The 11,615-nt window shown below is 43.0% G+C and overlaps 1 protein-coding gene across 1 annotated transcript; it reads right to left on the bottom strand.

The window, feature by feature from the left end:
- Window positions 1-232: 232 nt before the first annotated feature.
- LOC311066665 (uncharacterized protein) lies at window positions 233-6,797 on the bottom strand. The gene is made up of 2 exons (XM_084087951.1): window positions 6,701-6,797; window positions 233-6,551 (listed from the first exon to the last, which is right to left on the bottom strand). Exon 2 carries the CDS (start codon window positions 6,414-6,416, stop codon window positions 735-737), a length of 5,682 nt encoding a protein of 1,893 aa, XP_083944077.1. The 5' UTR covers window positions 6,417-6,551; window positions 6,701-6,797; the 3' UTR covers window positions 233-734.
- Window positions 6,798-11,615: the final 4,818 nt, after the last annotated feature.

Raw genomic sequence — 11,615 nt, 5'->3', positions numbered from 1 at the left:
TATTATTATTTTTTTAAAACATTTTTTAAATAATGGTACTTCTTTTTCAGGATTCTTTCATAAATGGACAGATTAAAAGAACATCTTTTTTTTTTTTTTTTTTTTTTTACTTACTTACTGAACCCAAATATTAACATTTCAAATTCAAAGATTAAAAATATTAAAAATATTAAATATTATGTTGCCAAATGAACACGTAGATAAACCACTGAAGAAGACCAGGACCACAAGGGACGTTTTTGCATTTTAATTTCTTCTCCAGATGGTGAAAACTGAAAGCATACACAACATGCTCTTAGAAAAACTGAGCTCTATACAGACGAAACTAAAGTCATACATCGGCGCTTTAAAGTGCATTTCCCAATCAGACAATACAAAAATACATTACTTAAGATCCTTATAAACACATATATAAACTTACGGCATTGCCTTGTCAGAGCTTTAGAGAGAATGGCGACAGATCGCTGACCGTGTAATGCTGGATTCCGCCTGCTCTGTTTACCATGAAACCGAAACCGGAAGTTAGCGCGGCAGAAGCGGAAATTAAATTGTCCGCTAATATTTTTAAATAAAACTTACAAATAAACATGAAATACTACAAGAAACTTTTAGAAATGCTTTTTAAACATTTTAACCCATTTAACTAATTTATTAAATTACAGACTGCCATAAGGCAGCACATTCCCCGCCTGACCTCAGGGAGGTCACTATCAACAACAAAAACTTAGAGGGAATCAGTCCTTTGGCAAAAGAAGAATGACTTCAGTAACTGGTCGCAAAAAAGTCTTTCTAGTGCTTTGGTCATTTACTGTGACCTCAACCTTCCTTACTCGATTGTCCTTCCCAGGGAAAGTTGCCGTGACTCTACTCATGAGCCAGCTGTTCCGTGGAACCTGCTTGTCCTTGAGCAAAACAAGGTCACCAACTTGTAGGTTTCGACAAGGTACAGTCCATTTCTGTCTCTGCTGCAATAAAGGCAGATACTCTCGCCTCCAGCGTGTCCAGAACTGGTTAGCAAGAACCTGAACTTGTCTCCATTGTTTGGTGTAAAGGTCCTTGTCCAAGAAATCTCCAGCAGGAGGTATAAGGCACGATTTCTGGGTTAGCAGCATAGAGGGAGAGAGAATGAAAGGATTGTCTGGATCGGACGAAACTGGAAGGAGTGGCCTGGCGTTTATGATGGCAGACACTTCAGCCATAAGTGTGCACAATACGTCGTGAGTGAGTTGCACCTTACTTTGAAGCAGTATTGAATCCAGTATTCTTCGTGCAATGCCGATCATGCGCTCCCAGGCGCCTCCCATGTGGGACGCATGAGGCGGGTTGAATTCCCAACTGCAACCTTGATCATTCAGGTACAGTTGCAGAGCCTTGTCCATTCCTAACTCCTTGGAAGCCCCAATGAAATTAGTGCCACGATCCGATATAAGTTTTTTGGCAGGGCCTCTCAGGGCAAAGAAACGTCTCAGGGCATTTACACAACTGCTGGTGTCTAAGGACTCAATCACCTCAATGTGCACGGCTCTAGAGCTCATGCAGGTAAACAGGATAGCCCAACGCTTACTTTGTGCATGTCCACCTCTGGTACGTCTGGTGGTTACTGACCAAGGCCCGAAAACATCAAGGCCTACGTAGCTAAAGGACGGACATGTTTTCAACCGTTCCGGGGGAAGATCTGCCATGAGTTGCTCTTCCTGCTTTCCCCGCAGTTTGCGACAGATAACACACTTGTGGATTACTGAATTAACTAGTCTCTTTCCACCGATTATCCACAGACCTCCAGCCCTTATCGCACCTTCTGTAAGGTGACGACCCTGGTGCTTGACCTGTTCATGGTAGTGGCGAGTGAGCAGGATAGAGACATGACTGTCTTTTGGGAGAATTATCGGGTATTTTTCAGAGTTCTCGAGCTCTGAGTGTTTGAGTCGACCTCCAACTGAAATGATGCCGTTGTCCAGGACTGGGCTGAGCTTTTCCAAAGGGCTTTGCTTGGCGATGGATTTGCCAACGTTGAGGGCAGACAGCTCCTTTGCGAAGGTGGCCTGTTGCACTTGTTGGAGGATGACACGTTTTGCTTGATCCATTTCATCTGGTGTACGAGGAAGCTGACATATGTGCCACCCTTTACATCCATGGTTTGAATTGGAGCCATTGAAAGATTTTGCCATGTGAATGAGGAAGGCGACTGCACGGACCAAAGACTTGAAGGTGGAAAAGCGCTCAAAGCGCTTACAGGAGACTACTTGAAGGTGAGTAGCACAAGTGCTCACTTGTGGCCTGATTTCACAGTCTTTGTCAGGCTCAACTAACTCAAACTGGTCGTTTTCATTTTTTGCTTCTGGGGGTGAACGACGGATGAAAGAGGGTCCCGTGAACCAAGTTGTTTTTGCTAGTTGAGATGCTGTGAGCGAGCGTGATGCGTGATCCGCTGGGTTCTCCTCTGTGCGCACATAGTGCCACTGCTCCGGCTTTGAAGACTGGCGAATACGCTGCACTCTGTTGTGAACATATGTGTAGAATCTTTTAGATTCGTTGCAGATGTAGCCCAAGACCACCTTGCTGTCTGTGTGAAAGTGAACTGCATCAAACTCTATGTCCAACTCATTCTTGACAAGATCAGCTATCTCTACAGCCAAGACAGCGGCGCACAGTTCCAGTCTTGGTATTGTGGGCTCTGACTGAGGAGTTAGTTTTGATTTACCCATGACAAACCCTACTTCAACTTTGTCATTTGTATACAGAGCTCTCAAGTAGACTACTGCACCTATTGCTTTTGTCGATGCGTCTGAAAAGACATAGAGTTCTTTGCGCTTTGCCTGACTGAGAGAGGTAGATGTGTACGTTCTCGGGACATGGAGTTCCCTTAAGTCCTGCAGCGAATCCCTCCAAGCTTCCCATTTGCTCTGCTTATCTTCTGGAAGTGGTGTGTCCCAATCAGAGTTTTCTGAGGTGAGTTCTCTGAGTAAAGCTCTTCCTTGAATGGTGACTGGTGCTAATAAGCCTAGTGGATCGAAGACACTATTAACAGATGACAAGACACCTCGACGAGTAAATGGCTTGTTTGTTGTGGCCACTAAAAACGTGAATGTGTCTGTCATGGTTTCCCAAATTAGGCCTAGACTGCGCTGTGATTGTGTTTCCTCACCACTCAGATCCAGATCTTTCAAGACTGCTGCGCAATCTTCAGGAGAGAAGGCTTGCATGACTGATGGTGAGTTAGAAGCAAACTTATGCAGGCGCAGATTGGACTCAGCAAGTGAAGCTTGCGTTCTTTGGAGCAAGTCGATAGCTTCGGCTGCAGAAGGCACAGAAATCAGTCCATCATCGACGTAGAAGTGTCTCTCCACAAACTTGACTGTGTCAGCTCCATAGTCTTTCGCTCCAGCTTCAATGGCCTTGCGCAATCCGTAAACAGCCACAGCGGGAGATGGAGAGTTCCCAAACACATGGACCTTCATCCTATAGTCAATGACCTCCTTTTCAACATCATTGTCCATGTGCCACAGAAAGCGAAGATAGTTCCGGTGATCCTCACGCACCATGAAACAGTGAAACATTTGCTGTATGTCGGCCATGACAGCAATGCTTTCTTTACGGAAGCGGAGGAGTACTCCAATGAGACTATTGTTTAAGTCGGGGCCAGTGAGGAGTACACTATTGAGTGAGACACCGTCCTCTTGGGCACTGGAATCAAAAACTACCCTGATCTTGTTGGGTTTTTGAGGGTGGTAGACCCCAAACGTGGGGAGATACCAGCATTCTTCTCCTTGCTTAAGAGCGGGCGCTATCTCAGCGTGACCGTTGGAGAAAATCCCTCCCATAAACTCCACGTATTGCTGCTGCATGTGGGGTTTCTTTTGCATGCTCCGTTTGAGAGACAAAAAACGTCTGACTGCTAGCTCTCTATTGTTAGGCATTTTCCGGCGAGGCTCTTTGAAAGGAAGTGGGGCGACCCAGCTATTGTCATCGTCTCTGTACATGCTTTCGCCCATGATCTCTAAAAAGAGTGTGTCATCTATGGAGGGAGCTGGCTCATTGTCGTTTTTGCTGCGGTTGAAAACTGACTGTCCCAGACTTTGCTCTGGAGCCTTAGAGTGCCTGTTAATGCATGGCGTTTCCCTGAGCTGACGGAAGTTATCACACTGTCCAAAAACTGTGGGGCGGCCATTTTCAAGAATAATTGTCTTGAATGAGTTGACTGTGGGCTTGTGGACCTTACCTACACACACCTCCCCAACTACGACCCACCCTAAATCTAGGCGCTGGGCGAAGGGCGCATGATGAGGGCCATTAACTTGTTCCCTTACTTTGTGTGCACGTAGAACATCTCGCCCAAGCAGTAGAAGTATTTCTGCCTTATGGTCTAGCTCTGGAATGTACTTTGCTATGGACCGAAGGTGTGGCTGGTGCCGTGCAGCGTTTGGTGTAGGGATCTCGCTTCTTTCATTAGGAATGTCCTGACATTCAATGAGAGGAGGGAGTGGGATTACCACAGACCCATCTAAAGACTCAATGTGAAAGCCTTCAGCCCTTTTCCCCCATGTTTCAACGAGGCCTGAACATGTTCTTAGATCATAACTGACTAGCTTATCTTTGATCTTGAACAGATCAAAGAACTCTGGCCTGGCTAAGGAACGATTGCTCTGATCATCAAGTATGACGTAAGCCTTAACCGCACTGTCCTTGTGACCCTCTGGATACACCTTTGTGAGACATATTTTTGAACAAGAACGACCCCACTGACCTGGACCGCACACTTTGGTGCATGTTGTGGTTACTGCGATGCTATCTGAGATATCTTTTCCCTCCCCGCCATCCTCTTGTGCGGGAGCAGGAGCCTTGAAGGTTTGTGGTGGAGGGCCAGGATGCATTACTGTTTCGTGGCTCGTACTTTCACATTCGGAGCACTTTACTGTGGATTTGCAGTCCTTAGCGAGATGAGTGTCCGAGGCACAGCACTTGAAACAGATTCCTTTCTCTTTGAGGAAGGCCTTTCTTTCATCGAGCAGTTTGTACCTGAATGTCCTGCATTTATTGAGTGGGTGGGGCTTATTGTGCAGCGGGCAGTTGCTTTTAAAGTCCTTGTTGGGGGGTGTAATATTAGTTTTATTTACGGAGATGGGTTTGGCGGAGCTAAAGTTTCTCAGGTTGGGTCTTTCTAATTTTAATTGTGTTTGGCTGTTCTGTTGGTTAAAGCTTGGATCGTTACGTCTCTTAGCTTCTTTGCATATGAACTTGCAAAAGTAACTGAAAGGTGGAAAGCAGTCATGATGATCCTCCTTATATTGTGAACCTAGTGACATCCACTTCTCCTGAATTCCATATGGGAGTTTATCCACAATTGGCCTGATTCCGCGTGACGTGTCAAGATAAAGAAGACCGGGCAGATACCCATCCTCTTTTGCTCCTTGAATCTCCTGTAACAGATCCCCAAGTTCCCTCAGTTTCACATTATCCTTTGCTGTAATTTTAGGAAAACTGTCCAATCTCTGGAAGAGCGATTTTTCGATGATTTCAGGAGCCGCATAACACTCTTGGAGTCTGTCCCATGCTTTCTGTAAAGCTACTGCAGGGTTATTGACATACACAGAGCGAATGCGTTTAATTTGACTGCTTGACTCCTTTCCTAACCATTTTGTCATCAAATCGAGCTCTTGTGTTGGCGTGAGGTGAACGTCTGCTGTAGCCCCGGTAAATGAGGAGAGCCACGCTCTAAAGTTCTCTGGTTTGTCATCATATTGGTATAGACCTGAAGTGATGAGGTCACGGCGTGCCATATATTGTGCAAGTGGCTCTGCTTGGTGTGACGTGCTACCAGGTGAGTTGTAAAGAGGCACGAAAGGGCTGGAGAATGGGTTGAGTGCGTTCTTTGTTTGTTTACTTTTTGGTTTAGTCTCACCTTTAGGAGAGGAGGGTTTGGTTTGGATAGTCACGGATGTGTGTTGGTTGTGGCGCTTGGGCCGAGTGTTAACAGGTGAAGTCTCTGCGTCTGAAACGTCGTTTTCAGAAGGATTCCATGTGATGAATGTGCCCTCTATTTCAACACTTCGGTTGCAGGTGACTGGAGCGGGGTCATTATGTTTATTCACATTCATTTGAGATTTCACATATTCACATGTTCTTTCTTTTTTAACTCTATCTGATTCTGATCTTCGGCTCTCATGCCCATCTCGTATTGCCTCTGCTTCTTCTAGCACCTCTGCCTCAGCTACTGCGGCATCTGCTTCTCTTTGTAATTCTAGCACCTGTAGCTCTGTGTCGATTTTCACCTTTTCCACTTTTAACTGTGCTTCCTTGCTTGCATATGAGGCTCTTACCCTAGCGGCTTCTGCTTTGGCTCGAGCACGAGCGGCACTGCTTGCAGATGAGGATGAAAGACTTGAAGCATTTGTAGCAGATCTGTTGCTAGCTGCCATTTTGACCACGATGAAGCTCTTAATGCTGCCTTTTCACTATTATGTTGCCAAATGAACACGTAGATAAACCACTGAAGAAGACCAGGACCACAAGGGACGTTTTTGCATTTTAATTTCTTCTCCAGATGGTGAAAACTGAAAGCATACACAACATGCTCTTAGAAAAACTGAGCTCTATACAGACGAAACTAAAGTCATACATCGGCGCTTTAAAGTGCATTTCCCAATCAGACAATACAAAAATACATTACTTAAGATCCTTATAAACACATATATAAACTTACGGCATTGCCTTGTCAGAGCTTTAGAGAGAATGGCGACAGATCGCTGACCGTGTAATGCTGGATTCCGCCTGCTCTGTTTACCATGAAACCGAAACCGGAAGTTAGCGCGGCAGAAGCGGAAATTAAATTGTCCGCTAATATTTTTAAATAAAACTTACAAATAAACATGAAATACTACAAGAAACTTTTAGAAATGCTTTTTAAACATTTTAACCCATTTAACTAATTTATTAAATTACAGACTGCCATAAGGCAGCACATTAAATGACCTTCAAATTGACACCCTTATATAAGCTAATTATTTTTAAGAGAACTTTAACTCAATATTTTCATCCTGTTAATTGTGTTTCCATTGTGTAAATAATCAAGTTCTCTTATAAATATAATTTATAATCTTTAAGAGCAAGAAAGTCTGGTACACCCTTAAATTATAATAAAAGCATATTCATTTTTTTACCGTTGCATAGTTGCATAATTAAGGTGCTTTGTAATGACCTGCAAATGGGGGGCATAAAAGTGAACCTTCATTTGTTAGTAAATGAGTAAAAGTGATGGATGAGTGGAGAGAAAAAAAGAGATAAAGCCCAGTTTCCTAGTGTTGGGAAGGACTGAGAAGACCCTTGCCCCAGGTGAGATGCCTTCTCCAGGCCAGGCCCGAGATGTTCCCCATCTGTTAATGTTGAGGGCTTCAGAGGACACTGGATAAGTGATGTAGACTTCATTACACCTTGAAGGGAACAAACAAACAGGAAACGTTCTTTACATTATTAACTATAAAAACATCACATTTGTATTAATATTATAAAGTCAAAAGGGTGTGTGTCTGATTCTACCCTCAGGATCTTGCCCCTTGCCGGGGGTAGGTGGAAGGGTCAGTTGGATGGCCGGTGGGAAAAAAAGCCCCCCAGAGCTGTTTAGCTGGAGGCTGATGAGCCTGTCGCAGTGGGGAGATCAGGTCCGCTCTTTATTGGGCCCCGGGCCCCTCTCCGCCACCAACCCCTCGCTCGACGACTCTCACATTTGCCATATCAGATTCTCCACCATTCCACTAAGAAGCTAAGGAACGCTTGATCGACAGTAATTACAGCTCCTCCAAGTCAGCGACTGATAGCTGGGATGTGTGTCTATGTGTGTCCTAAGGGGGGCTTGGGTCATGAGAAAGCAGGATGAACATATCTGCATATCGTTTCGAGCATATGAGTGAGTGAGAGAGACAGAGAGAGAGAGAGAGAGAGAGAGAGAGAGAGAGAGAGAGAGAGAGAGAGAGAGAGAGAGAGAGAGACGGACCACAATGCAGTGAAGCTCCCAGAACAACCAAACACCCCCGCCCCCCCACCTCCGTCTCCAACCCCCACAAAATCACTGTCACACTTAGAGGTCTTTTTTCTCTCCCCTTTTTCTCTTTCTCTCTCTCCATGTCCGTTTATAAGTGCCTGAGTCTCAGAATTTAAAATAATAAGATCAGGTTTCTGGGCCGATAAGTGCATCCAGACATGTTATCTGTACTATCACAGGAGCTCAAGACCTCACAATCCCTTTCTCTCTCTCTCCCTCTCCTTACTCTCTCTACTGTACAATGACACACTATTCTCTACGTAATATTCTTCATGAAAGGCGGTGTATGGTGCATCTTGTCATCATTTTGTATCGCGGGTCTTTTTGAAGCGCTCTCGGGTTCTGAGCGCTGTGCGTAGGAGCGATGTATATCCATTCCACAACACCGTATTATTTACCTAGATGGGGTTAATTGCTGAATAAAAGAATGGTTCCTTTCAGTTAACCATTGTACAGCCTTTCTCCGCCTGCCTAACTCACCTCTCAACTGGATTCCACAATGTCCAACTTTTTGATGCCAAGGACCCCCAAATATGATGATCTTTTTGTATGGGTCATCCTGCCTAAAATGAACAACTCAAGAAACCTTTCTTAGTATCAATGTTTTGATCGGTAGCAACATTTTTTTTAAGGATTCTTTGTTATAGAAGGTATAGAAGAACAGCATTTATTTGGAATAGAAATCTTTTGTAACATTATCTATATAAACAGTCATTTTTGATGTATATAATACAACCTTGCTGAATAAGTATTCTTTTTTATTTTAAACAATCTGATCCCAAACTTTTGAAAGGTACTGTATATACATATAAAATAAAATATTTTTACAATACAGCAAAAACATTTCCCACAAAACCATATGCAAAACTACATTTTCTTATACTGTTAAAAACTAGTCCAGTCAATACAATAAATAAATAAATAATTACAATTAAATATTTTATTTCTTTAAAAAGCAGAAATTGAATGTGAATTATTATCTTAATATCATTAATATCTTAAGTGAGCCTGAACTTTGACAGCCTTAAAAACACATTATGTAAAACATATTTATGTCTCAAAATTTCAGGCCCCTTCTTGAAAACCCCGTTTTTATTGGACAACATCATATTATGCTAATCACAGCTCCACAATATTGCATACTCGAAACAAAAGTGCAGGCCATTTTAGGTTTGTATCAGCTAGTCAATCAAAAACACAAAAACCCTTGAAAAGCCTCCCACAAAACCTTGCGATGTGGGCCTGAATTACTTCTTTAAGAATTACAAAGGATAAAGTTGTTATCGTCACTTTTGATTCTTGTTTAGTAGCGTTTCTAAGGTACTGAGGGCTGCTTTGTGTACTTGAAGCCGGTGTGCAATCACCACGCTGTTCTGATTCGTTTAAGCGGTACGGGTTCAGCGCTGAAGCGTTTGCTTTGAGGACGAAAGAGGAGCTCGGTGATATGCATCAAACTCCTCAGGCAGAAGAAAGAGCCTGCTAGGCCACTTGTAACTCCACTGAGCGTGGAAAACAGTTCAGCTACCACCCCCCACCTTCTCTCCTGACCTGGCCTTTTTTTGAATTGTTCCTCACAAAGCGCATTGTCTTACTAAGCTCCAGCAACCCCCCAAACACTCCACCCGCCACCCCCTGAACACACACGCACAGGCGCGCACACACATGTATATGCACATGTCCTCGGGTGTATAGCGTCAGATGTGTTTGAGATACAAGTCTTCATTTTGAAAACGAATCTGCAGCATTACCCTGCAGATCACACACAGGACGGACCAGAGGGGCTCTGAACCAAAGCTGACCAGATGACTGCACAAGCTGAGATTATCTATTGCATTATTTAGTCCACAGATAGGTCTTGCTAGGTAACTTATTGTCAAGGAGATAAACGTAAAGTAGTCAGTATTCCCATCAAAGAAATAAAAGGCCTGGTTTCACAGACAGGGCTTAGATAAAGCCTGGGGTAGGTCTTAGTTAAATTAACTAGCTTTTATAAATGTGTCTTGAGACAAAACAATGGCACTGACATATTTTAAGAAATGTCAGCGCAAGTTGCTTTCAGTTAAGACAGCTCAAACATGCATTTTAGTCCGGGACTAGGCTCTGTGAGACTGAGCAAAAGAGTGTGACATAAGCAAACAGCCAAAAAGAGATCGACAGAGAGGAATAACTATTTCTTCCTTCTAAGAATTTCAATGTTTCTTCTGTGGAAAATCAGCAATGGTGTTTAAACAAGCAACACAAATTCCTTGCGTTAGTTCCTGATCCCGTTTTCTTCTTTTTATCAGATTCATTTTCTGTCATCATTCCATACAAAACTGAAAAAAAGACAAAATGCTACCAATGTTTCCTCTTTGAAGAAATTGCATTCAGAAATTGTTGTCATGTCAGTCCAACTTATGTCAGTTCCTGATCCTGATTTCAAATCCTTTCCTGTTGTCTTTCTTTAATCCTGTTAATAAAATATGAAAACAAATGGTAAAAGTGCTATTCAAAACAATGCACATAAAAACATGAACATGAGCAAATTGTTAACTGGAATGGCTGGATCAGTAATAAAATAAAATAAAAATAAAAATTGTAAATTAAAATAAAATAAAAACAAGTACAAATGAAAACCCTGTAAAATAAATAAATAAATAACAATGCAGTCTTTCTGGAGAACTGGTGCACTTACTGATAAATGGTTGTTGAACTAATTTTATTTTGAATTAAATAGCAAATTATATGCTTGAATCATTGCCATAACCACCATAAACGTCAAGGCAGACACTTTCAACCCAATATTCCGAATGGTGGTCAACTGGTTTTAAACAAAGATTCTTAAACTCTTACATTTGATCTCCTCATTCTTGAATATATGGTTTCATCCTGGCTTAGGGTTTGCGTTTAAAATGGCTTAATTGTCAGTACACGTAATATGTGAGTAAACAAGATGTATCATTTTAACTCACCACCAAATAAACCGAACCATGATGGCTCTCAGCTTCCCACAGCTTTCACAATGGCCAGACTTACCTCGACCCCTGAATTCCCCCAGAGGCCAACATCCCATGGCCCCCTTCCACCGTAGCCTGGTACTTCAAACAGGACCAGGACTTACACTGATTAACTGGCTTTCTCTGCCACCCACCTATTAATGCTCCAACCTTCATTAACACCAGGCTGATGAATGGTGGAGTGTTGAGAGGAGGTGTTAACACAGCACCTGCCTGCACTCATGTGGCCATTTATTAACCAACAATGACCTTCCACATCATAAAGCTGCTGGCCCTCTATTTGCTGTCTAATAAACAGAGGGTTACCCCTCAACCCCACCCCCAGCACTTTAACTCAACCCACTCTAACTCTTTATTGTGCTTTAAAGGACACAAAATGTCTGTAAAGTCAGAACACCTGGAATGCAGGAGGGGACGAGGATGGGACTGCAGGTGGTTCAAAGAGGTCATCTGAACACACAGGCTTACGACACCACTAAAACATCAGGGATAGGTTGTTTTGACATGTCTAAGCCTTCATAGAGGGAGAAATGAATTGATGTGGAGATGTTTTCACTGTTTTTACCACTCTTTTGACTGAGAGC

This window comes from Abramis brama (assembly GCF_963993115.1).
Source record: "Abramis brama genome assembly, chromosome: 17".
Taxonomy (NCBI): Eukaryota; Metazoa; Chordata; class Actinopteri; order Cypriniformes; family Leuciscidae; genus Abramis; species Abramis brama.
The sequence above is the reverse complement of the archived record's forward strand: the minus strand, read 5'-3'. Positions and strand labels throughout refer to the sequence as shown.

Bases quoted from the DNA above. Each gene is read 5' to 3' on its own strand.
- LOC311066665 (XM_084087951.1), bottom strand. From the start codon at position 6,416: ATGGCAGCTAGCAACAGATCTGCTACAAATGCTTCAAGTCTTTCATCC.